This window comes from Dermacentor andersoni, chromosome 4 (assembly GCF_023375885.2).
Source record: "Dermacentor andersoni chromosome 4, qqDerAnde1_hic_scaffold, whole genome shotgun sequence".
NCBI classification, from domain to species: Eukaryota; Metazoa; Arthropoda; class Arachnida; order Ixodida; family Ixodidae; genus Dermacentor; species Dermacentor andersoni.
This window is the reverse complement of record NC_092817.1, coordinates 183,225,404-183,253,012: the sequence shown is the minus strand read 5'-3', so window position 1 is coordinate 183,253,012 and position 27,609 is coordinate 183,225,404. Positions and strand designations below refer to the sequence as shown.

Below are 27,609 nucleotides of genomic sequence, written 5' to 3'. Positions count from 1 at the left end.
GTATACAAAAGCGTAACACTAATGTAAAGCTTTTTGACACTGTAATACCCGTTTTTGTGTTTTCTTTCTGCACATAAAGAAGCTATAGAATACAACCATACTGTCTTTCCTTTTTCACATTTCTTTGTTGAGTATGAAGGAATAATGCACCTAATTGAGCCCTATGAGCAGCCACCACCAGAAATTTCCTCTGCAAATTGCTCTTGAATATGAATTTCTGTAGCAGATTAAACTCGCAATGACAACCCATCGCAAAAGTTAATGTGCAACAGTACTATGGAAGGACAAGGAGGTGCACTTGTTCTGCACTTGGGAGCCCCTTGGAAATGGGTGCTGCAGCAGTAACCCAAGGTCATGTACCACATAAACTGCAATACTGGTCAAGATTCTTTTCCCGAAAAGGAATAGCTAATGTCGCCCCTCGTCTATATAGCGGTTTTTAGCACATTGTGGGTCGTCTGGCCAATTCAAGGTCAGGGGTCAACCTAGATTCGAGTTTATGTGGCATGTACTTGAATTTAAGCTGCCAACAATTGATACCCAAAAATCACACGATCAAGTAAAAAAGAAAATGTGCTCTCTTAAAAACAGGAAGCAGATGTGAACAAACAAAAGCTGAATGTGTTTTTCTAATTTCCAATGCTAGTTGCAAATTCTTTGGACGTTTTCATGATGCCTCAAAAGTCTATACAATGCTGTCATCAATATCCCTTAATTCATTGTTACTTTCTCTTTTCTGCAATGCAATGTCCTCAGTTTTGCTGAACACAATCGAAACAGAGCTCTTTTGGAAATGTTGTGAGGTTTGTTCGACAAATATATTGTTCCAACATGATCCAGATGCTGGTTCCCATTTGCCTTGCGGCTGCTTCTCTTGCTCTTGGAACCCAGTCGGTGTGGCGAGTGTTACGTTTCGCCTACAACGCGCGGTATAGCCGGCGCGGATGCAACGGACGCCGGGGCTTCGTTCAAAGCGGCGGACATTTTGGCCCGTTCGGAGCTGCCGCAAAGCCTCCCCGCCAAGCGCGTCCAGGCGTGTTTCAGTGCCACGTGTCTTCTTGTGTGCGTGCGTGTGTGTGTGCCCACGCTTGTCAAAGCGCGGCAGCCGGGGAGAGGAGCTCCCCAAGTGTGAAGCGAGGAGGTCGGTCCGGCGCCCAGCCGGCGGATGCGTCACTACACTCGTCTCAACGTGTCTCTCAGCGTGTCCGTGCCCAGTCACGTGCGCATCTGACGAGACGTTCCTCCTTGCCCTCAGCTGCGAGACTATAAAAGCAGCTGCCCCCGGACGCCAAGAGAGAGGCTCCGATTTCATCCGTTGAGTTACGTGCTCTCCTGTCTCTCCACTTCGGTCGACCTGACCGCCCGCTCTTTTGCGATGTTAGAATAAACAAGTTGTTCTGTTACCAGTCGACTCATGCTTTGCCAGGACCTTCGGATGCTTCCAGTTGTGCCCCAGGCCGCCAGGCCAACGCTACCCTTGGGGCTTGCGACCCATTTGCAATAACGGGCGTCAGCACTGAGGTTCCAACAACTCGTGCCAGCGGTGTGATTGCAACACGAGTCTATGCGGCATTCTTAAAGGGGCCCTGAAACACTTTTATAACAAATTACAGAACAACATCACAATTATATTACGTCGGATGACGAATCTCCGGCCGCAAATATCTTTCGAATCCTTCAAGCACACGTGAAACTAAACGTGGTTATCTGACCAGTGAGTGGCTCTCTCTCTAATTTTCACTAGCGTGCTGGAAGCTACACAGAGGAGATGGCAAGGGGCGCAAGGGAGCAATGCCCCGCTGGCCCAAATCCAAGGTTGGACGTCTTGGCGGCGAGATGGCTCGTGGTGGCAGACTGTGGCAACTGCAGTATCTACACTATGCTTTTCATCTCGGAGGCTACATGCAGCAGACACAGCAACACGAAGCTGTTGTTTGTAGACTGGCAATACAAAGCCTAAATGGTTTTTCTGTCTATTCTCATTTATATAACTCAAATGAGCAATAACTGACTTACTGAAAATATCCTCGCAATCACAAAATTAGCCAATAGCCGTTGTCAGTCTAGTGATAATGCAGCAAGAAGACATCGTGGAAGCGACAGCAAGCAATTTTTCGCAGCTTTTGACACAATGTGATTTGCCTGCCGCATGCAGTGCAGTAGTATTTTGCATACCTTTAAGGGGCAGTGCAAGACGACAAAAACAGGAAAGACACAGGACAGTGTTGACAGTCTTTCCTGCTTCTGTCTTTGCCGTCTTACGCTGCCCCTTCAAGATGCTCAACCAGTGCCAACTTGGCCCAATGTCAATTCTTCTACAATATTTTGCTCACACGTTCAAAACAACCTCGCTAAAAGATTAGCTACATTTTCTTACCATGCTCAAAAGTGTTTCAGGGCCCCTTCAACATCAAGGACCAAATGCATTTTAACATGAGTGATTGTGGCTACATTGTTTAACCTTCAATGTGCATCTTTAACCAGGTTCCTTGAATATAAGCTCACACCGAAGTTCTGGCATTTTGTCTTTTGCAAAAGGTACTGCCTTACCATTTCAGTAAGTACATAAATTACTGGCACATAAGATTACTGCATGACCAATCAGTCAATGCAAAGATTTTGGTGGCGAAGAAACCATGTACCACAGGGATTTAGTATAACAAAAAGTGAAAAATTATTGGATATGTGAAACGTCAAATAATAACTTTGACTCGGTCACTGTTTCTATCATATGCTACCTGACCAGACGAGCTTTCATCGAGCCCTTGACTAGGAGTTACTAAAAACTTCCAAAATAAAGACAACTGGTTAAGTTTGCATATACTCTTACAAATAGCACACGTCTACTAGAGAGAGAGAGAGAGAGAGTGAGTGAGAGAGAGAGAATTAAAAAAACACCAATTATGGTTCCATGCAAATCTGGCATCATCATTCACTTTTTCCTGACAAGCTAGGCATAGAGAGGTAGTGCCGAACCCACTTATAACAATACTGATTTTAACAGTACATCAGATATAACAATGAACAGCCGCGGCACTGTGAACCTTTGTGTGTGTTCTATAAACTGCTTACTACAATGCTCCCATGCTGTGTTATCGGTCACAGCACTTAAACCTGGCTAGTGTGTGTGTGGGCATGCACGCACACACACACACATACACACAAAAAAAGATTAAATAAATAAAAAGAATGAAAAATCCTCTGGGAAAAAAATTAATAAACAAGAAACAAAATATGAACTACCACACCGCCTTTGTGCCGCACACCCTGCACGACAAGGCTTTGTCGCAGTCGCGCCCTTGTGTGCCCGTCCCTCTTCCACCCCCTCGACGTAGGCACTGTTGGTGCAGTCGACTCGTGTTTTGGAGGGTTGGAAGGGTGACGAGAGAGATAGAGGTGCACGGCGTATAGGTTTGCGTGGTGGCTCATACATTGCTTTTTTTTTAGAATTCTGCTTTCCCTTTCCTTTCGACGCAGACACCAGATTTAATTAAATAGTACTAAAAGTAGTACTAAGCAGTTTATTTTACCACAGAACACACATACATTCACAGTGCCACGGCTGCTCATCGGTACATCCGAGTACTGTTAAAACTGGTAATGCTATAAGCGTGTTAAACTGTACTTCTTTATGTCTAATTAAAGTGTTTCAATGTTTGTCCCGTCGTTTTTCATGCAAACCGGTTATGGCAATGAAATTTTCTTGCCACTTGAATATTGTTATAAGTGCGTTCGACTACATGTAGTATGTTGGGCAGGCACCTCTGCATAACCTATTCTATTTCTTCATGTTAACAACACAGGCAGTGCTAATGCAGTTATCCCGCTCCTTTACGGTGTTAGAAACTTCAAAGATCACTTTGTAAGGCTCCGATTTAAAGTGACACAGGAAATGTGTATTAACAGAAAGTGGTCTGCACTGACATTCATTATTAACTGCAGCAAGACACAAAGACAATGCACCGAAACGAAGTGCACACCCACTGAAGGAAGTGAACGCACGCCTACTAGTCTGACTTTCACTTCTGCTACACTGACATCGTTGACAGTGATCAGCTAGCTGTCCTGGCCCTGCTGTTGCTTCTACACAGCGACGTGGCCAGGAATGTTTTTGTGGGATTGTGGGAACGTCCCTGCCTCTACATGCCTGCGGTGCTGTCACGTGTCCATGTAGAAGCTACACCACAAAGCTGGCTGCTCACCCTAGACACGTTGGTGCAGTCTCTGAATAGGAACTCGAGGGCATGAGGGTGCATTCGGTCCACGGCTTGGCTCACATCGATGAGCACTACCCGGCCCTGGTGCCACAGCAGGTTGTACTCGCTCAGGTCGGCATGCACCAGCTGGCAGCGGTCATACAGGTCACAAGCCAACTGCACCGTCTGCGCGTAGGCGCTTGCCAGCTGCTCGCCGACGAGTGCCGCCTCCCGAAGCTGTGGGGCTGGCACGCCGTCCACGCCCACAAAGGACATCACCAGCAGGTGCTTCTTGAGGATCACCACAGAGGGGCAGGGCAGACCGGCTCGCTCAATTCTGCAGGCAGGCACACCACGTGCACTCGTCAGAAGAGAGCTACTTCAGTTGGCCAACATCATGGGGTTACTGATAATTTGGACTCTGCAGGGGCCGCCTAAAGGTTGTGGGGACGCTTGACTCTCACACGTTTACTGATGCTGTTTTCCCCCGCATGGCAATCGCATCTCCTGTAATCTGGCTTCTCTGCGTAGCTAAGCACCGACGGCAGGCAGTGTGGTTGCAGCATATTACGAGAGATGGCGTGAGTGTTGCGCTGCTAAGGCCACCTAACGGCGGGGTTACAAGGGCGTAAAAAGGAGTAGGCTGTCTCTCGCTGGCTTGCAGTCGGCAAGCGGCACAGCTTTTTAATGCACTTGCCCAACGCTCGCGGGACTGTCCTGCGAAAGGCTTGGGAGCAGGACACCGCAATGGGCAAACACGATTGTTCGAACGTGCAACTGTTCACGTGACCGTACAACAATTAGGCATGGGTGTCCAGCATGGGGGCAAACATATTCGCTCGCTATCCAATCACGGTGAGTCGTACTTCCTCAATTCGTCAGCGCCCATCGGCATGTAATATTGGTAGTTTTCGGCTGGCTAGAATGGCGCATAGAAGGTGCAATAAATGCCCTTGTGATTGTTTCCACTACAGTGTTGTCGTTCCTTTGTCCCAGAGCATGTGTGAGACCCTGCAAGGTCAGAATATTTGGGGGTCCAAAATAACAGATTTATCTTAAAGGGCCCCTCACCAGGCCACAAAGCAAATTTCGGTTATACACTGGAAGTTGTTAAGTGCCCTCTAATGAGTGTTCTACAACGATATTTTTTCAAATTAGTTCATTAATAGCAGAGATACAACTATCTGAAATGGCGTGAAATGATTTCAGGATGTAAGCGTATAGGCACTCTCTCCACTTGCCCTGTCTAGCCTCCGCAAGCAAAATTTCTTCCCCGTGTTCTCCGATACCAGAACCGGAGGATCACGTGATGAATATGTCACGGGCCCCGCCTTCTTTTTTTTTATCTCCCTCTCCCTCGCGTGATTTTGCCGAGTGGCGCACTTTCGGTGACAGTCTTGCAAACGAGCCGTTGCATTTCTCTTGTTTCGCGCAGCCCACGATTTTACGCGCTCTGTTCGAGAACACCTGATCAGTGCCACAATCACGAGCAATGAGGCAGGTGTGAGAGGATGAAAGAGCATGATCACAGCGCTGGAACACAGCAGAAGATGAGACAGTTTCATTCCCTGCCTGTATGACTGCACGACGTGGAAACAAGCGGACGAAACGGAAGTACATCTCTCTTGCAACGGTACGAAGTAAAGTAACAACACGCAGACATTCGGTTTGTATGTTTCATTGTTTCTCTAAACTTTATTTCATCTACTGTAGCAACAAATTAAACAAATAACTGATGTTGCCTCGAACTATTCTCACAGTCATGTGTTACAATGAGCGAATCCATAGCACGGCCATGTACGTAGGCGCACTTGCACAATGTACGTCGACTCTCCGAATGGGAGCATTGCACCCATGAGGCGAAGGGAAAACGGTGTTTGGTTTGAAATTGAGGCTCTTTCCGCGGCATGTAGGGTTGTAATGCTTAGTGGACACAATCGTTAGCTTGTATTGTATGCACTGCACTTGTCAGCTCTTATATGGCCAGACCTGGTGAGGGGCCCTTTAAACTGCCCAAAACCTGTCATGAGATTTTGATGGGAATGAATTGACCATGATTTATAGTGATCGAATCGAGCGGGCTGTTGGCAGTTTAAGTAAAAATTGTAATTTCAAATTGGAGCAGAATGTCGTGGGAAATAAAACATTGCACCACCTTGAGGTGAAACCTTGGTACTAGAGCTGGATGCTTATCACCTAACCGTAGACTACTGCACATAAGCCAGCTGTTATTAAGTGCACCATATGTGATGCTTAATATTGTATCCTTTACATTTATATAGGCATGTGTGCTTTATTCTATGCGTATTATGATCCAAAGAAAAATTCATACTGACAAGTGGTACTGCCATTGTGGCAACGAATGGAACTGCAGAACTGGCAAGCCATGGCATCCTTCATTGCATGGCAGAGTACACAAGTGCTTCTGTAGGCACGCCAGTTTACGAGTGAGTGCATCAAGTTTTGTGGTCCCCTGTGATATACAAAATACCTTCACATGAACATCAGCTTGACAGACGAAACATTAAATTCTTACAGCTAGAGCCATACTTGCCTGCTTGTTACCGATGCTGGAGTACAATCACCAGCATCAGTAAGAATCAGTGTCATGCTGTCACTACCAAGAGACAAAAGTATGGTGAAAGCATGTGCCAAGCTCCCATTCCCAAGAAACTTCAACAGAGTTCAACTGTGCTTCACCAGCTAAATGACTGCAGGGTTTCTTTGCAAAAGCCAATGTCCGGCACTTCCCTCGCTTTATTGCAGTCCTCGTCAGTGCCATTTGAAGCTGCTTCTTGATTCCAACTGACACAAATTTGCAACAGCAGACAACGAAGTCACTCAACGCCACGTCGCTGACCAACACGTAAAGGAACAAACGCTGGATGCTGGGGGGTCAAGGTGCCTTCCTGTGTCTCATTTCCCAGGTCGTGCATGGTGCTTAGCTCCATCTCCAGGAACCGCTGCCCCAATGGCAACATGGTAAGCACGGCTAGCAGGCACGAGCTAATTTCCCCACAAACTGTACTTCTACCTCTCGGCATCGAGTCATCGCACGAGCACACTCCAGCAGAGCACTCCTTCATTGACCACCCGAGTGGCAGTCACTGGGTGCCCTCTTCGCCAGAGCTCTCTTCTGCCGAGTGCTTTGTCGCCCTGGAGGATGCTCACAGGCCCACAACGACTTGGTTGCGTGAGACCTCTGCGCCCGTGACTTTACGTTCTTGTGCTCGGTGGACTGCTACCCAGTTAGCCCTAGCGTAGCGGGTTTGCACCCTTGATCGGTCTTTCGGCAAGCCTTTGCCCATAAATGCTGCAACTGTCGCCCTGTGTTGTATCTTGGGTTAACAAGCCCATGTTTGTTGGCGATCTGATTCCAGAGCATTCTCCACACCACGTTGGAGAGTCGATAAACCCTGCCATAGTGCCTTTGTGCGTTGTGGAGCAAAGGAACATCACACCCTTTCCTGACCTTTCCACTCATGAAGTAAGCCTCGTGCAAACCCATCTCCACAATGCACGCGAGTTGGACACAGACAACAAGCAAACTCTACAAACTTAGTGTAGTCGACAGGCTGAGCCTATCACAAGCACCTACATATGAATGCTCTACACACTTACTTCTTCAGGTTGTGCATCTCCTTCTCAGCCCAGAGGTGGATAACTTTCCGAGGGTTCAGCTTGTTGAAGCGATCTCGAAAGCGAAAGTCTTCGCGGATGTACTGCTCCCGGTTCTTGAATTCGTTCAGCGTGGTCTTGAACACCTTCACCGCACACTCCACAGGCACTGCGAATTCCTCACTCCTGCACAGAGTGATCAACCCAATTGGTCCTCTCACTTTAAGAAATGCTCAAAGGAATACTGATGCAGAAGGGCAAATATAAGTCATCACCATTTGTTCTGAATTAACAAACCTGCCACTTTGATTCAGTTTCAGTAATCTAGGAAAGGATGCAGTAGTGCGAGCAAAAGTTTGAATACAGTCGAACCCGGATATAGTAAATCTGAAGGGGATTACAAAAAAGTTCAATATATAAAATAAAAATGTTGTACAAACATTTTCAAGGGGATTTTACAGCTGTTCGTTTTACACAATAATTTGTTATATATGGGTTCGATATATCTGGCTTTGACTCAAGCAGGTAGAGAAAAAAAATTAAAACACATTTCTGGCACAGCTGTGTAGCCTGAGGCTGGGACACTAGGGGGCCCCTAATCAAGTCTCTATAACTGCTTTTTTTTCACAACTCCAAACATTATTGTGATGTAAATGAAGTAGGGTTGTGCAAATATTGAATACAGTAGACATCCGTTCATTTGATTGCAGTTAATTAAATTTTTATATTAATTTGATCCCAACCGAGATTCCCAGCTGGCCTTTGTGCATTTCTGTGGGCCTAAACTTTAGCTATTTGGATGCTAAAATTGGCATTCGCCGGTTATTTCGAACTTGACCAGACAGCATGCACACGCGTGACCCCTACAATGACCCTAAGTGGCAACATGTCGCGGCAGAGCTGAGGGGAGAGTGAATGCATTGAACACACATCGTCTCCCATTGAAAATGCCAATTTTCAGCCTCCCCTAGGAAGATTTTTAAACAATAATGGTAGCTCACAATGTTTGATCAGATGCGGAACCAAAACCACGTTCACAGCGTTGGTATGCTTTAAAGCGCAATACAGTTGTATTGCCACAAAGCTGACTTTAGAAAGTCATGTGGCAAAGCTGACTTTAGGATACCAGCCACCAGCAAACCTTTGCATATTGTCATGAAGTAGGGACAGTGAAGAAAGCAGCAAAACTGGGAATGATGAAACTAGCGTTTTATTGGGCGAACCTGTTCCTTCAAAAGCAAGTTACACTCAAAGAACGGTGATAGCGGCGAACACAGTCGGTGATTGACAAAAATCTGCTCAGCGCGTCAAGCGCGTCGGCTTTTAAACATCAGTCATTGAAGGTTCCAGAGTAATCGCTGGTGCCCGCATGTCTTCCATAAAGTACTACACAATTTGCATCGCACATATGTGAAATCAGATTACACAAGGTTCGGTGACAAGAGACAGTGGATAGAATCACTGAAACCTTTCGAGAAACTTCCGCTACATGCAGGCACGTCCTGCGCTGTGCGGTAACATTTGTTAGGCGGTGAAAAACGGTCACCCGGAAAAGATAAAGAAGTACACGTATCAATATTTACCTTGCTAAAAAGTCAGGTGTGCATTAGATTTCTGCTTGTTTAGGAGCTTTAATGTAATTTCTATGTTTCTTTCTTTCTTCTATTTCTTGGATACGGGCATGCATTTGAGTCGCGGGCATGTTAGAAACGGGCAATTACTGCCACAGGAATCAGCGGTGTGTTTGGTGTTTCTTCTGCATCCTGTTTAACTCGACCCATGGGATAATTCAATCAATTTTATCTGTCACACCAAGGTCTAATAAACAGAAATTGACTGCAGCAGAATTTGAATAAAATATTGAATATTAGAATGTTTATTACAAAGCTTAGTGCTTACAGATTTTGTGCACGAAAATGCAGTGCTGCACGTTCTCAGGAATCGATGTATTGTGTAACAAGATTGTTTCAAGCTACCAGTAACTTAGGTGCAGTCGAACCCGCTTATAACAATACCGGTTCTAACAATATATCGGTTTAACTATAAGAAGCTGCTGCACCGTCAATTTTTGTGTGCTTTCCACGGTGAAATAACCCGCTTACTACAATGCCCAGATGCCACATCATCGGTTATAACGATGACATCCGACTGCTGGGAGTCCGAGCCGAAAGGTAGTGAAATGCGAAAAACTCGAAAAAAAAAAAAAAGGAGAGAAATTTCAGCTGCTGCACAATGGGCTGCTGCTCCAACAGGCGGCGCGCTCATTTTACAGCCATCTCCGCGCAGCTCTCTCCCATCACCCTTCCACACCTCCGAACACAAATGGGCTGCGCCCATATTTCTACGCCGCCCCACCCTCCGAACATGAATGGACCGCGCCAACTGCGCAGCTCACAGATTGCTCGCATGTTCGCTGGCTCCTCACTCAGCGTGCTTCTGCAAACAGCTTAATCGCTTGCAATCGCCTATGTTGGTTGTGTCGAAATTGTTCCTGGTCACGCAGTTTCTCAGCCTCATTTGACTTGCTGCCAAAACGGAAGATGGCTGATCCGTTTGATGATCATCGGCAATGCATGACATTGCCGGTGAAAAGAAAGCGCAAACTATAGATTTGAAAACAAAGTGCTTGTAACCGATATGGCGATTGTCGCAAACGTGCTTGCATCAGATAGCGACGGCGACGATGGCAGCGATGATGCGGTAGGGCAGGCTGCCTGAACATTGTCTTCACAGGAGGTCGGGCAGATGCTTGTGGCGATCTCGCTACAAGCATCTCGCCTCAGCATTTCTTCTGGATTTCTCAAGCTGACAGGCTGCCGTGGCAGCCTTCTCGCAAATTTTAAAAGGCCCTTTTTGGGGCCACCAAAGCGATGCCTCGGCAGTGCTTGCATATCACTTGCCATTCGTGACCCCTCTTTGCTGTTGTTATAGCAGTGCCATTCTTTAACGTCGACAGCCGAGGCTTGTTACACGCGATTTGGGGCGCCCAGGAAGCAGTTAAATGAGTGAACACAATCAGCGGCCGGATAGAGGAAGGTGGTGGGGAGGGCAACTGGCCTCCCTGCCATAGTTTTCTCTTATCAGCTCTGCCATCCCCCTATTTTGATTTTTTCATGCAATCCGGCTATAACAATTATTGGTAATAACAATGGAATTTTTGTAGCAATTGAATACTGTTATAAGTGGGTTTGACTGTACCTAGGAATCAAGATGTAAATTATTGTCCACTCTATTTAAAGAGTATACTATTTCGAAGTTGCTTAGCTTCGCACATAGCCACCGGGTCCACCGCAGTCACGCGGACAGTAAAGAGCAGAGGCCTTTTTATTGTCGGGATCAGCGTCATCTGCCACCTGTCAAACATTCTGAAATCGACAGGGCGACGGCAAATTTGCGAAGGAACCCGCCCTCCTTCCAGACGTTCTTTCTTGTATCCAGCTGGCATTCACACAGATGCCTGCAGCCAGGTGTTCTACACACTAGTCATGTTACACTTTCATGCCTGCCATATAAATCTATAAAGTTAGTCTCGTGATGGGTTGCTCGAAGCTAAAGAAAGAGACAGATGTGCGTCTATGAACAGCATCAAGAATGAGAGGCTGCTGTGCAGTGGGTCGAAAAGATGGCAGCCATGAACAACGTTGGTGCCATTGGATAGATTTACTTTTGCTGGCGAGGACCTTTGTTGGCTTTTCGAGTATTGCGCAGCTGCTGTTAATACAGCTCTGCCAGTTCAGCTCCAAACTGCACGTTTAGCCACCGACACTTGATGAAGCACTACCGATTAGGCCTAATGGCCTGTATGGATTAGATTGATAGCTACTGAAGCCACATTCGGGCTTGTGGGTGACAATACACAACAGGCATGCATACCAAGTTCGTCTGTGCGCTTAAACTAATGCGTGATCAGAATGCATCAAACTCCAAAACGATCTTCTGTGCCTTCTGGCTCCTAAGTGGCCAAATCATCACACATGCTTTCACACTTTCCTAAATACACACTGTTCCTGCTGTCATTTAATGTGTGTATATCATGCTAACAATTCACTCGGTCCTGCCGACCAACGAGCCTTGTGCTGACAGAGACTGCATGTTGTGGAAAGAATGCAGGCATTTGGGCAGTGACCACGCTCGTTCTTTGATAGAATAATACCGAATATCTGAAAAATAGAATAGTTAGATATTGAATTCAATTTGTTATCGTATATTCGAGTATTCGCACACCCCTAAAATAAATATTTGATTTGATGCACTGCATGTGTGTGATACCTACCACTTCATTTTAGGCTGCATGTCTTTAGTGCTTTTCCTTTTTGGCAATCGTGGTTTCAAAACTTCTGCTTGCAACTACGAGGCAAAATGGCAACACTTGCATGACAGAACTCTCGTGGCAATCATAAGTTGCCATGGAGACCATATGAATTCTCCAGTCCAATGTGAAGCCACAAGAAAACTACCCAGACAGATCTGGCAAAGGGCTGAGTGATAAACAGCCTCTTTTAACTGGTACTCGAGCAATAACTGCTAGTTACAATGCTTACGGGCACAAAAGAAAATCTCCACCAATAACATTATTGGACAGAAAAGACAGAAAATTATGGCTTACTAGTAGTTGCTGCCAAGGCTACTCTGCAATTCTTTACACCAAAGTATTGCAATAGCGATGTGCGAATGATGTTCTAATATCACCGAATAGAATCGAACAGTGAACGTTTGAATATCTACTATTGAATTTTTTAAATATTCGAGTGGAGACCCTGCAGTGCTACGTGTTGCGTGTGCACCCCGGAGCCCCTTGTGCTTGGTGCGGCCCAAGTGAGCATCTCCCTTCCTTTTCGGCGCAAATGGAAAGCTGAGCGTGTTGCAGATGGGCGGCCTCGACTGACGCAGTAGCAAACTTTGTCACTGCAAGGTCTCCCCAACATCGGCCTGATGCGCAATCACACGCACAGTGCCCGAACGCCGCAATTCGCACAAAGGCGTTGCGTCAGCCAGGGCTAGCTCTGGCGGTGCAAGGTCCGTCCAGGTCGATAGGGCCAATCAACATGATAATGTGATGCAAAGAGAGGGAACAGCAACAATAGCAGTGTGTATTTAATAAAGTTGGAAAGCATGTGAAAATATTGGGCCTATTAGCCACCAACAGGCACGCAGGTTGTAATGAAGACGCGGCGCAAACTTCGCACCGCTTTAACAGCCGTCAATCTAACCTGCACGCATGATCTCAGTGGCCAGCAGCCAATTTTTGACATAGTGACACTGCCTCAGCCATTAGGCCTAAGCGGTGCTGCTTCATCGGGCATTGGCGACTTAAGTTACGATTTGGTACCAAACTGACACAGATTTATTTGCAGGCTCCGTGCCTAGTTGACGCAACAGCCGTTGTGCAAACTTGCTGCGACCCTCCACATTTCAGATTCTTTGACAGGTGGCAAATCACTCCGAACCCGACAATGAAATGGCACAGACGGCACCTGCTCTTTATTGTCGGCGCAGGCTACGTATAGAGCTATGATCGAGTCCCATGATAAGCAGTCCGTTAGTCCGTCGCGCAGATCGGCCTTACGATAACCCATCTGCCGCTGAGTTGGGACAGCCCTTCTGTATTTTGGAGAAAAACTCGAAAGAGAAACTCTCTATGAATTCAATAAAACACTGCTGCAAAACACAGGTCCACTGTCATACTGAAAACCTCATTGGCATTCAGTACAACTGAATGTCACTAATTCATTAGTTTCACAGGAAAAAAAAAAGACAAGCACTTGATTCAATTCAACAGAAATTCTATTGATGAAAAATCATTTTTCAGACCTTCACATGCTAGAACTAAGCTGTAACCAGTGCTGGCATACTAATTTGGTGTTTACTTTAATAAGAGTAAACTGAACTGTATATCTTGATTTCTATGTACTATAAAACCCTGCGTATAATATGAACCCGCATATAGTACAAGGTGAAATGTTTGGAACACGAAATGGAAAAAAAAAGTTGTATCCGCATATAATACGAGTTAGGAAAACTCGAGGAAAACATTTATTTAAATTGCACCCCGCACTTCGATCACTGTCTTCCTCAGTTACGCTCTCTTCGGATAGTTCCTTGTCAGACAAATCTTCCCATAAGTACTCATCCTCTGTGCTATCGAGCACGTTCGAGATGCCGCACTTCTTGAATGCGTGACACAGAAGGTCCTCTGGTATGTTGGCCTATGCGTCCACAATCCACTTGCAGCGTGGCTGAAGCGCGTTTCAGCCGCCCTGTCGGCGTCACTGCAGGCTCACCTGAGCGCATCCAATCTGCGTAACGCCGCTTGACCGTGTCCTTGAACGGCTTGCTCACGAAAACATCTAAAGGCTGCAGCTGAGACGTCAGCCAACCTGGGATAACGAGTTCAGTGCCAGATCCGCGCAACAGCCTCTTCACTGAGTTGGTCAAATGGCAACGAAATGCGTCTAGCACGAGGATGGACGGGAACGATAACAGTGCACCTGGGCCACCTACATGAGACGGACTTTATCCAGTCGAGCACAAGATTTTCATTCATCCAGCCTTTCTCATGGCATTTCACGACCAAATTTTTTGGCAGCTCCTCACCTTTAGGCACTGTCTTGCGCTTGAAGACGACACAGGGCGGGAGCTTGCGTCCATCTGCCGTGCACAACAACATGACGGTAACTCGTGTATTGTCGTTGCCAGTGGAGTGGACATAAACTTGTTTAGAGCCCTTTTCGTACATGGTGAGGAGTGATGGCATGTCCAGATAAACCAGCGTTTGGTCAGCATTGCCAATTTGCCCTAGCTGGAAGTTCTTGGACATGCGCAGTGAAATAATGTGGCACTGGAAAGCCACAAGCAGGTCTTTAAACGATTCGGGCAGCTTTTGCGAAATCGAAGTTTGGCGGCGTAAGGAAAATCTAACACAGCACATATAGCGATAAATCCAGTGCTTGCTCGCTTTGAAGACTGAGCTCGGTAGCCATTTTTCTCTTGCAAGCTCCTTAGCTTTTGCCTGCATAAGATCCACGCTCACAGCTAGATGCGGGGCTCGCCGTTGGCGTACAAACTACGTCAGGGCGAGTTCGATTTTCGGGAATGTCCCGCTCTTCGGGCCGCGAAAGCTTCTTTGCGTTCCGCTGCACGCGAAAAGGGCTTCCGTCTGTCGACGCCACCCGTGAATGCTTCCCTCGTTGACGCCAAACTGTTTCCCGGCTGCACTGTTGCCGATGTCCTGTGTGTGGCTAAAATAACTTTTCTCTTGAAAGCAGCCGAGTACTGTTATCGTGGTCCAGACATTTTGGTACTTCAATGCGGAACAAAAAAGATGCGCTTCGCGAAGTGTGGTTTGCACGTGTGCTGCCAAAGTGCACATTCAACAATAAAGAAATGATGCTGTAGTCACGCAGCAATAACGAAACCAAGCCGTAGCCACGCAGCAATAACGAAGTCACGCCATAGCCACGCAGCAATAACGAAACCAAAAGTTCTAGCCCAAATTCCTGACTGAAATTTTTGTTCGGATCCCCATACAGTACGAGATGAAAATTTAGGACCCCAATAATAGGAAAAAAGCCTCATATTTATGCGGGTTCTTACGGTACCTAAGTTACTGATAGCTTGCTACATTTCTGTTATGCAATGCTGGGAGACTTCCGAGCACGTGCATCTCCATGTTTTCCTGCCCCAAATTTGCAAGCATTATACCTTGTGAAAAATTTTCTCACATTCAATTTTATATTAGTTCTTTCTTTTCTTGATTCGATTCTATATTCGATTTAACATCTACTATTCGGTATTTACACACCCCTAATTGTTGGAAAAGAACAGAGGAGCTATAAAGAAAGGCAGCAGAACTCACTTTCCGCCAGCAGCATGGAAGACGCAGGACTCCTTGCCTGTGCTGATGCAGCCGTTCACCTGATCGAGGATCTCCCTGTTGATCAGCTTGTAGAGAAGCAGTCGCGTGTTTGGATCCAGCGATTGCTCCTGCACGAGGGATACACGTACTGGCTTTGATACAGTAATTGCTATAGAAGCTGCAGGGGCGACTAGCAACTTGGCACACGATCTCACTAGGCCAACAACAAATGAGGCACTGCTTAGTACAAACTATGGTCAGTACGCCACGGCGTCCTTTTCGTTTCCTGCACAGCATACGGCACACCAGTTTAAGTGTGTACAGCACGGTGGCAATCAGCTCCTAATGTGTGGGCGCTTCCACGTTGACAGTTGGGTCATACATACTAGTTCAAGAATGAAAGACCACCTTGACAGATGCAAAGCACCCATGGGTCTCGGGGAAAGTTACCTCACCTGTAAGAATGCCGTGGCTTGACATCGGGTGTTTCTGCTGCAGCTTCAATCTTCAGCTAGCCACCACAAGTGTAGTATTAATTATACATTCCTAGGCCTTCGTATACCTCAGTGGCGGTGCAGTACCTGCAAGTCTCCGAGTGCCCAAAGTAGGCATGGTCCTTTAAAATGCGTGATATTATTAACCCTTTGAGGGTCGATTTTTTTCGACATATGCGACCGCCCAGGGTTGATTTTTTTTATTGCAGATTCCAATTCTTCTTAGGGACTTATTTCAAAAAAAAAATTTACGGTAATTTTTCTAGGGTGACCATAAAGTGAGAAAAAAATATTTTGCGTTGGTAAATGTGCACTCTTCATTCATGAATAACAACAATAAAAAAGGAAATAAACTTATCAGAATTAAAAATTTGGTGCATATTTATGCACATAGTTCAAGGCTTTGAAAATCCGCACACGAAAATATTTCGCAAGCCTTAAGTGTTCCTGCTCTTACACTAATACGTATGTCCATGGTGTAATCAAACTGCGTAGGTGCGCGCACTCAAGAAAACTGTTTCGTTGTGTGCCCATCAAAAAAAGCAACACGTGTGACAAACTTCCGCTAATCTTCATGTTATCGCCAACCAGCTAGGGCAATTAGTTTTCGCGAGTCTTAAAAAAAAGAAAAACAGAAATGCGTGCACGGCGGCATCCTTCCTATGCACACCCCTGTGCACACTAAACGAGTGAGAAACAAGCGGTCGCCCTTTGAGCGATTAGGAACGAGATAGCCATCACTTTCGCAAGCCAAAACGCTGAAACCGCCCGCGAAACAAAATCCAAAAGTCCGCCCGCCCACACGCACGCCAATGCGCGAGCAGTAGTATATAGATGCCCGGGAGCAAACTAGCGCTAAAACAAACCATGAAACGAAAACCGAGAGGAGGCGGCGTGCGAAAAAAATTCCCTGTATCCCCACATGGTGGCAGCACATGACAGAAAAGAAAAAGTTAGGAAATTGGCGCGCTTCTGAAACGTACAGACGGCGCCGTAAATATACGGCATCGACCATTTTCGGACTTGTTCGCGGCGCCGTATATTTACATCATTGACCGTCAAAGGGTTAAATGTCTCAGTGGATGCAGAGGATGTCTCAGTGAAATAAGCCCATGCCTATGCATTTACAAGGAATTTTGCATGTTGTCGTTACCACTATTCAACATAGTAAACAAAAGGGGGGGCAGAGGGAGGCAGTTTGACATACTGCCAACAACTTTGCTATAACCCATTATGTTATAACGAGGTGTGACTGTGTATTAAAGTAAATAAAAGTACACCAGTGTGTTTGCATTCTGCCCCCATGGAAATGCAGCCGCAATGGCCGGCAAACAAACCAGCGATCTCGAGCTTAGCGGTGGGATCCCATAGCCACTGAGCTACCATGGCGAATTCTTTATATATATGTGACACCTGCTATCATTGGAACATTTGTTACAGCTACTTGAACCAGGAAACAACCCTGGCTGTAGAACAAACATGCAGTGATGTGCGGAGTGATCACTTTTGGCCGATTTCCCTTTCGTGTTACAGGGTGACTTCAGAGGCAATCCTTCAGGCACAAGCAAAACGAGAGCACAATCAAGCAGTGCTCACCGCGGTGGCCTTCTCTCGCTTGTCATGTAACCGGGCAGCACGACGCCCCTCCTGGGCAGAGTGCACCTTGAGGGAATTGTAGACGTGGTTTGACAGCCGCATGTCAAAACCTCCGCCGTCCCCTGTTGAGATGCCAGGGGGCAGCTCCATCACCCTGCACAGGAGCACAAGTGAGATAGTATATCACGAGTGCATTTAGCTAAGGTGGAAACAGAAAACACACTTAACGGGAGAGAAATGCTGGATATTCATCAGACAACACAGTGCCAAAAAAGTCACAGGCTTGCGTAGCACATGCAGCACAGTCAAAGCATAAGCTGCTAAAACGTCTCCATAAGAGCTCCATTTCCGGCAGCATGCACCAGAGGATCTTCACGTCATTTTCACAAGAACAACCTGAACTGTACGCCCGGCATCGGAGGCAAGGCGCGGCTTATTCTGCTCTCTACACAGTGGTCTGCCGAGCTCGATGTTGTCTGGTTGCAGCCGTGCGCGTAGCTCTAAGAGTCGCTTCTTTAGCAGCGGTTCGTATTTTGTGAGGAGCCACCATAATGTGTACTGAAGAGTAAACACAGGTAACCAGACTATGTGGCACGCACGTCACATCCCTTGACTCGTGGCACGGTACGTTGCTGTTGATGATGATGGTTTGTTGGCATCCCCTACGAAACAACATGGTGACAAATAGTCACCTAGCCTGCTTGAGTTAACCAGGTCCACCTACATGCAGCATACAGCTGCTACATGCAACTGCTACATGTTGGGCCACCTGGTGGAATATAACGGAACTACAATACAAAGCTTGTACGTATAAATGCTACTTGGTGTGCATGTCACATCCCGCGATTAATGGCATGATACAATGCTAATGATTTCATGGCATTCACTTTGAAACGGTACGGTGATGAACAGTCACCTAGCGTGGTTGAATTAATCAGGTATGCCATACACGTTTTTCATTACATCAATATTTACACATCTCCACAATCTTCCTTTTCTTCCCCAAGGCTTCTCTACCTACCTTGTACCGCTGCCTATGCGACTGCTACATGGTGTGCCACCTGGTGTAATAATATGCAACTGAAATGCAAAGGGCCCACGTATAGACGCTACCTGGCGTGCATCTCACATCACAAGGCAAGTGGCATGATGTGATGCCAGTGATGATGATGATGATTTATTGGCATCTCCTTTGAAACGTGGCGGTGACATAGTCGCCTAACAAGCTTGATTTGGCAAGTGGCACGGCACGGTGATAATGATGGTGATGGTGATTCATTGGCATGCCCTTTGAAACAAGGCAGTAACATAATCACTTAGCCAACTTGATTTATTCAGGTACGCAATATTGACACGTGTACTTCCTTATCTTTATCGGGCAACCACTTCTCACCACCTAACAAATGTTATCACACAGCGCAGGACGCGCCTGCATGTAAAAGAAGTTTCTGGAATGTTATCGATGGTTCCATCCGCGGTCTTTCCCCGCAACTTGTGTAATCTGATTGCACGTATGCGCGACGCGAATAGTGTAGAACTTTGTGGAAGACACGCGGGTCCCAGCGGTTACTTTGGAACATTCGACGACTGATCTATAAAAGCCGACGCGCTTGACCCGCTGATCAAATTTTCGACGATCGTCGACTGTGTTCACCGCTATCGTTGTGCTTTAAGTGTAGCCTGTCTCTGTGGGCACAGGTTCGCCCAATATAAAGCTAGTTTTGTCTTTCACAGTATTGCTACGGTGTTCTTTAACGTCACTACCACGTGACAATATTTATCTTTTCTAGCATTCTTGTATACATCTCCTTAAACTTCCTTTGCTTCTTGAAACCTTCTTTAGCTGCCTTGTACCATAACTTGTGCATCTGCTACATGGCGTTCTACCTGCTGTAATAATATGCAACTGCAACGCCAAATGTGGACATATTGATGCTACACGGCGTGCATGTCCCATTGTGTGTCTCCCCGCACTCTAGCACGCATTTATAGGGCATTTTTCTACTGCATGCTAGCATGCGCTGGTGTGGCCCAGTGGTAGAGTAGCTGACTCCGACACAGCAGACCCAGGTTCGATACCGGTGGGAACTGAGTACATTTTTTCTCGTTTCCAGTAATAGCTGCTACAGACAATGGTCACTGGCGGTGGTGGCGGACACCATCGCTAACTGAAATGGCCACTGGAATGAGCCCATAACAGCTTAGCTGTTATGCTGTAAAATGACAAGGATCAAAAGGGTGCTACAGGGACAAGCACTGATTTCATCACATTTTCTTTCATTGCAATCAGTTTCTGCACCGTATTACACAACAAATCTACACCAAGTCGCCCTATTTTCTGTTTTCTTGAACACGTCGACACTGTGTGTCATCAGTGGAACATTGTGTAACAGCACAATACAAGTGTAACTGTAAAAAACAGTTCAACCACCCTGTGCCAAAGCAGGGACATTTTGAGGACGCCTGCACCGTAAAGACCCATGTGCAAGTGGAAGACTTGCAGCTTCCTCCAATAACATTCGCCAACGCTAATCAAGCCCTTCGAGGCAAAAATTTCAGCAGACATCATTCACTCAACCCAATCATGCCAGTCACTGACAGCACTCACCGGCAGGCATTTCGGCGCCCACAGAGAGTGGCATCGTGCTTGGTGGTGAAGCCTCCACCGGGCTGACGGGCCACACCAGAACGGCCAATAGCCTGCGCAGTTTTTTGGTCCCGCTCAAACGAGTCCCAGTGTCGAGCACCACCTGAGCCTAGGCCACCATCCAGGCCATCCTCATCTTCGTCCTCTGAGTCTGACAGCACTGGCTCCCGTGCCCGTCGGTAGTTGTCAAATGACACAATCACTGCGCAAAGTGTGTAGTCATATACAGGAGCACAGCCTCCAAAGCTGGCCGACACCATCGCAAAGGACTTCACACGCGTCCCTCAATTAAGGGGCAGCCTGAGCCTAACATCACGAAGCATATGGCCTCAATGAATTGGCCATTTCAATCATGAAGTGCCCACAATGCAACACAGAAACGGGGTCACTTTTTAGCGAGCATGCGAAAAAGTCACAAAGGTTCAGCTTCACAAAATAGAAAAAAAAGAAAAAAAGGGACATGAAATCTTTAATGGTGTTTATGCAAAGCATAAATGTATATTCCTCAATAAAAATACAATACAGTCGACTTCCGTTAATTCAACCCTGATGGGACTCACAAAATTGATTCAATTATTCAGCAGGTCAAATTAAAAAAGATGAAAAAAAAGAATACCAAAATACATTGCTGCCCTGATTCATTTGGCAGTAGTTTCTCAATTTTAACAGGCAGTCAAAAAAAACGCAGATCACATTAAATCTGTTTTAAAAAGTAGGAATCTAATGCACAACTAAGTTTCTAGCAAGGAAAATGGGCAAGAATCTAATATGTTGCACAAATGGCAGCCAATTTTTAATGTCAGCTTCGCCGCGCGGCTTTTTTGAAGCGTGCTTCGCCGCAATATCTTTGTGTTATGCGGTAAAGCATACCAACATTGCGAAGGCGGATTTGGTTTTGTGTCCAATTGCACTGCGCGGGCAATTTCCGGCCCAATATTTAAAAAAAAAAAAAAAACACACATTAGAATTGGATAAATGCCGTAATCTAACATTCTGAGCTACGCCTATTACTTGAAAATCTTACTAGGGCGGGCCGAAAATGGCCCTTTTCCATGGGAGATCAGGTTTTCAATGCATTCACTGTCCCATGAGCTCTGCTGAGACAGACGCTGCCACTAAATCGGTTGCTATTGTGGTCACCATAGGTGTCAGGCATGTGCATGCTGACTGGTCAAGTTTGAACTGTCCATCGAAGGAAAATTTCAGGATCTAAATAATGAAGGTTTGGGCCCAAAGAAATGCACGGGCGCCGGCTGGCACCTCCAGCCGGGATCGAATTGACCGAAAAATCGAAATATCAAGAGTCTTATTAACAGAAGTCTACTGCAAAAGTTCTCAAATGCAGACGAAAATACAATTCAGACCGTACAGAATGATAAAGTGAGATAAAGGAGCCCTAACACTGCTCACTTGAAAGGTTCCAAATGGTAGGTACCATGTTCTGCCATTTTGTAACTACAATGACAAATGTGTCAGTGTTACCATTCCTTTCACCTAAGGAAATTACTGCTTTCTGGCCCCAAGTGCCACAGATGGTACGTAATTATCATTAGGCAGGTCTATAGTAGGAGCGCCCATGCCTAAGCTACTTCTAGCAAACAGCGTCTCGTCACAGTGCATGTGTTGAATGCAAACTGCTTCCTTGAGTTTACACTCACCCCTAACTGAACATATTAAAAATGGTGTAAGAGCCCTTAAGCTTTGCCTAAGCAAACATGTCGGTACCCATGGTAGAAAAAAATTCAAGGCCATTCCGCCCTGCGAAGCTGCATGACCAGCAAAGCTGTAAACGTCATGGTAAGAAAACTTGCGATAAGACTTTGTCGACATCACTCGTCATATAGTAGCAACAGTCACAATTGCTTTGTGGTTGCTATGATATACACTGATCGGCATACTCGCAACTGCAAACACATTCTTTCATAATGTCAAATCGATGCATGTATGGCGCTGGGTGGTCGGGTGGGACAGGTCACTGTGGCATTGCAAGCGATATGTCTGCAACACGAAACGCAAAAGCCACTCCCTTTTTGGCCCCAACACATCCACATTGCAATCACCAACAACAACCACAGGGCTAGTGCCACTTGACTAACTCATGCAAAGTGTGTAGCCACGAACCTTATGAGGGTATGAGCCATTGATGATGACAGTTTTCGACATGCTGTTCTGTATGTTGTATGCGTGATTAGAAAGAATGCAAGCACTGTTTGCTTCACTTTGCTGAGTGCTTGTAACCTCTGCCTTACAGCGCAATGAGCCATTGCATTTTTTGCTTGCTTACAGGGATATGAGCCACTGATGATGATAGCTTTTGTGTGAGGACACGAAAATTCTATGGTGCCATAACCACATACAGCTCCGCTGTAAAAGGTAGGCATAAAGACACGGACGCGATCAGAGGAGAATGGACAACAGATATGCCAACTATCAACCGAAGGGTCAAACAATGGCAGAAAAGAAAAGTAGACACAAAACATATCTACGCATAATAAGCAACGGCAGCACCACCGGCAAGCAGAGACACGTGCGGTCCTATGCAAAAGATGGTTAAACTTGGTGCTGCCTTTTGGCACAACAGCCTACCTTTGCTCTTGCCATTGAATTTTCTCTCCTCGACACCAAGCACTGTGTCGTGCTCACGGTCGTACTCAGCTTGCAGCAGCAGTGCCAGAGCATGATCATCGGTGCAGTCTTCTGCCGGCGTGAAGATCTCTGCAGCAGCAGCTACGGCCACTGCTTCCTCAGCATAAGGCACAGTGGCGTGGTCGCTGCAAGGAAAGGCAGGCGTGCCTTCAATACTGCGGACAGAGTGAGAGAAAGAATGAAGACCAGTCCCTTGTGCACGGGATTGAAAGTGAGCTGCCACAAAGTACTACCAGAGGGCCTAGGGTTCACAGCATGAGAACCGAAACCTAGGCAAGTTAGTATACATTCATCTTGAAAACTAGGTGTCACACAGACAAGGCATGCACCTGCACTGTATTCTTTTCAGCATAAGCAGAGGGCCACATATGAAGTAATGGAGGCTCATCATATCATTAGAAATGTGTTAGCTGTGCCTCTGTGTCATTGTTGACCAATGAGATCAATTTTTTTTTAACAACTGATAAGTCTTTTCTCTTTTTTTCCTTTTATGTTAAGGAGGTGTGTTGTCGGCACATGCACGGTTGTTTCTGTATAACTATATACATACTGTTTTCTCGCAATAAATGTTTGTTAGTTGCGAGTAGTGCTGATGTTTGTCTTTGTCTGATCATCCCACGTCTGTTGGAGCTTAGTCCTCAAGATTTGCAGCATATGTATATATCTGTATTCTCACTATTCGTGAAAATCTGAAGCTTGCACCTGGCAGTGGAACATCTTTAGCGAGCGAGAAGTGGCCAGGACAATAGCTCAAGAGACAAGGTGTAAGTCTGTCCAAAAGGCCTTCAGACTTTAACACCGCTTCACAGCTAACACATCTTCAGATAACCCAGTTTTCTAGACAAGAAGAAAGGGGGTTAACCAAGGGGCCCGATTTTTATTAGTCATATCATAAGAAGCCAACAAACACTGACACCAAGGACAACATAGGGGAAATTACTTGTGCTTAATAATTGAAGTAAAAAAACAATAAATTAATGGAAATGAAAGTGGATGAAAAGACAACTTGCCGCAGGTGGGAAACAATCCCACAACCTTCGCATTTCGCGTGTGATGCTCTACCAATTGAGCTATTGCGGCGCCGTTTCCCCATCCACTTTCTTGGGTATTTATGTTGGTAGTCACTACAGTGACGGGGCCCGGCACTTTAGCATCTGCACTGCAGTGACTGGGCCCGGCTGCATTGAAGCTTCATTCTGTTATGCTCCATTTGGTTATACAAAAGCGGGCATTAAGAATCATGATGCACTCGAGAACCGATACGCCTGCAGCAGGCCACTGCTCAATCAACTAAACGTATTGCCATTCGATCTGATGTGTGAGCATAAAACAGCTAGCTACGTAAACAGTGTTGTTAAACGTAATCGTCATTTCCCTGTGTCCATATTTTTTTTCATCATCACATGCTACCAGAAGTACTGCCGCTTGAAATTTCGACCTGCCTTCTATAAATAATGTATATGGCAAAAGACTACTTGAATTTGTTGGAGTTAGGACATGGAACAATATACCTTCCAAAACAAAAAACAAAATTTCGGCAAAGCACTATTTATTAGCTATAACCCACTGATTTTGTGCTTGTATTCTTGCTTGGCGTTCTAGTTGTTTGGGGTTTGATAATTTATGTAACTGGTGATCATTTTTATGCATGCCGTAAAAAAAAAATTCTTTTTTTTTCTGTTTTTAATGTGCTAATGTGTTGCATTCATCCCCTGTATTGATCCCCTTATGCTTGTACCGAATGTCTATTATATTTTGCATATTCGGACCCATCCACTAGCCTGCGGCTATTGGGTCCAACAGTCTTTTGCGTATGCACTAGTGTAAAACCTATGATGATAATAATAAAGAAAGAGAAAAAGAAAGTTTACTATAATTCTGATTCTGAATGGAAAGGGAACGGTAAAAAGCACATTTAAAAAAAGGCATGGAATCTTTTCATACTTGTGTAACACCAAACAATGAATATTGTACTGGATTAAGAAGCAGCCGGTAATTGCTCGCCAATAAAGCGATAAAGACCGATAAACATACAGTGCGATGCAACTTGATAAATAATTATATTGAAGCTTCCAAGACTTTAGAAGAAAAGAAAAAGACTAAGTCATCGCGACGGTACATCACACTTATTATTAAGTTGCCGTAGGCGTCGAAGCCTAGCTATAAAGAAATTATTTTTGAACAGCGCTGATAGTGTCCACGTAACAATGGTCGCTTGCGTACTGTCAAATGCAGACGTGCAGTTGGCCACCGCGAACCTGTGCGATTGCTGCATTGAAACTTCATTCTGCTTTGCTCCATTTGGTTACACAGACAGCTCACTATAAGAACATAGTTCACATAGTTTTCTCTCAGCGATTGCCTGCCTTTCACGCAAGAAACCGGTTGGGGGCCATCGATTGCGACGACCGCGTGCGGTGCCCCAGCTTACTGCACGTAGTAGGTAAAGAGATAGCGTCTGTAAACCATTCTGTGCTTCCTGTTTGTCCAAGATCATTATTTTAAAGGTAAAATACTTCTGTCCTTTCGAGAGTACTTGAATGTCCAGGAGGGCTCCCGCGTAGTCATTGGCGTAGCTAGGTCGTCTGGCACACGGGGCCCATACGTCTGGGTGATTGGGTCTGGGTGATCGTATGTCCTGAGCCGTGGTTGCGATGATCGTGATATAAAGAAGAAAGGTTGTGCTTGAGTTGTTAGCCATGTAAGCGCATGGTAATGATCAATATTTCAAAACATTTTTGGCAACATTAAACCCTATTTTTCCCAGTCGTATCATCGAGTTCAGATGTTACTGCACGACAGACCGAAACACTTTCATTTCATAGATAGAGCATAGCGTATGACTCAACGAAACGAGCATGAGTCACGCAACAGTTTGTTTTCAGTGATCTGCACGGCATGTTTCAGTGGTGTCTGGATACATCGCATTCAGTCTGTCAAGTTGCTGGAAGATACGAAACACCATGTAACGCTACCACTGGCGAATCACAAATGTGAACATATATACATCACCTAAATAATTCAAAGGTATCGCTCTTTTCTTTCCAAATGCCAGTGAGGTAGTGACACTAGCACATATAAACAACCAGAGGCAGAAAAATTTGCAGTTGTTGACGGTTCCGCTGTATTACTGCGCAAGATGCAGCATAGCGATGTTATTCCGCATGTACAAAAATACTGCCTCCAAAACAAAATAGTTATCCTGCTGCTTGCTTGCATTCTACGCAACTGCAGTAGAAGTGAGTGTAGTATGTGCTTCCTACGTCTTCCAGGTTGCAGTGCACGGAATTAAATGTTTCTCTGTTAAGTGGCAGGCTCTCGATTTGTGATTGCAATGCAGGGTGGTCGCATGCGAGCAAAGCGACGAATGCTTCGACGGCAGATGCCGTGTGACATGCACCACCCTTGCGCCATTTTGCACATGCGCTTGGTTTTCGCTGCTTCTTGTACATGGCGCTGTTCCCTCTAGGAGTGGACGCACCTGTACATCAAGACTAGAGCATACCAGAATGTTTTAGTACGGTGTAGGCATGACATGTCTGTCGTTAGCTCAACACCAACATGTCGTTAGCTTAACACCCTTAGTTGAATACACTAGCACATATTTATGCATTAATTTGGGTGTGATCTGCTATCCCCAGAAACACTTAAATATGGCACAGACATATTTTCTTTTTCATCGCTACTGCTGACAACGAGGGGGGGGGGGGGGGGTGCAGACTACAATACTCACGTTAGTTCCCAATTCTCATCGACAGGCGTTCAAAACCAAGACTCAATAAATATCAAGTTCTAAAAATCCCTAACTTACTGCTCATCTGTTAAAGATGCAAAACATGTCAGCTGACATCTTAAGTGAAACGTGCAGCAGTCTACCACACTGTCACCGGTGAGAAGCTGCCCACATGGTCGGGCGCCAACGCGCGTTTCCGAAAGTCGGATCCACCTACCCCGGGGCTGCGGCCACCAGCTCCTCCTTCTCCAAGGTACGGGCGAGCTGTTCGCTCATCACGTCCTCGAAAGACACGTCCTGTTGTGGCGTCGAGGACGCTTTGCCCCACGGACAGCTGCGTTTACTCGCGTCCAATGGTCCCGTCGGAGGCACAGGGACGAGTACCTCTGCGCTTTCCATTGTCGTGGTGTCGCCGATGTCTCCCCTGTCGCTGCGATTTGGCTCACCGTCTTTCAGAGTGATACCTTCGAATGACGATATTTTTTTCTGTCTGAAACGAAACAGAATTTCTCTGTACCGAAATGGCACGACTGAAGATGACATGCAACTGCGCAACCGAAGGCGAACGTTTTCGCATTGCCCAGTCTATTTTGCTGCCACTCAGGCCGTCCGAGGAAACGTAGTTAGAGGGAAGAGGACTTACTCGCTATAAACTTGTAGTTTGTATTGGTGATCAGTTTCGTTTACTGTATGAATTTAATTATTTTTGGTCACTTTAGCGCTTAACTTCACAGCAAGCCTCCTCGAGGAAGGAGGCTCACTTTTTTTAAGCCCTCTAGATGCCTCTAGCGTCGTATAAAAACAACCTTCGTATATTTCAATAA

General features: G+C 45.9%; 1 protein-coding gene across 2 annotated transcripts in view; it reads right to left on the bottom strand.

The window, feature by feature from the left end:
• Positions 1-27,555, bottom strand: part of LOC126530619 (serine/threonine-protein kinase RIO3) — a 32,534-nt gene extending 4,979 nt beyond the window's left edge. The window contains exons 1-8 of one of the 2 annotated variants that reach the window (XM_055070672.2): positions 27,429-27,555; positions 27,003-27,275; positions 22,993-23,207; positions 20,368-20,608; positions 17,760-17,913; positions 15,670-15,797; positions 7,818-8,000; positions 4,203-4,533 (exon numbers count right to left, since the gene is read on the bottom strand). In XM_055070672.2, the coding sequence (XP_054926647.1) occupies positions 4,203-4,533; positions 7,818-8,000; positions 15,670-15,797; positions 17,760-17,913; positions 20,368-20,608; positions 22,993-23,207; positions 27,003-27,184 (1,434 nt within the window). In that variant the 5' untranslated portion in view covers positions 27,185-27,275; positions 27,429-27,555. The remainder of the gene's footprint in view (positions 1-4,202; positions 4,534-7,817; positions 8,001-15,669; positions 15,798-17,759; positions 17,914-20,367; positions 20,609-22,992; positions 23,208-27,002; positions 27,276-27,428) is intronic. The other variant, XM_050177887.2, reaches the window with a different exon arrangement.
• Positions 27,556-27,609: the final 54 nt, after the last annotated feature.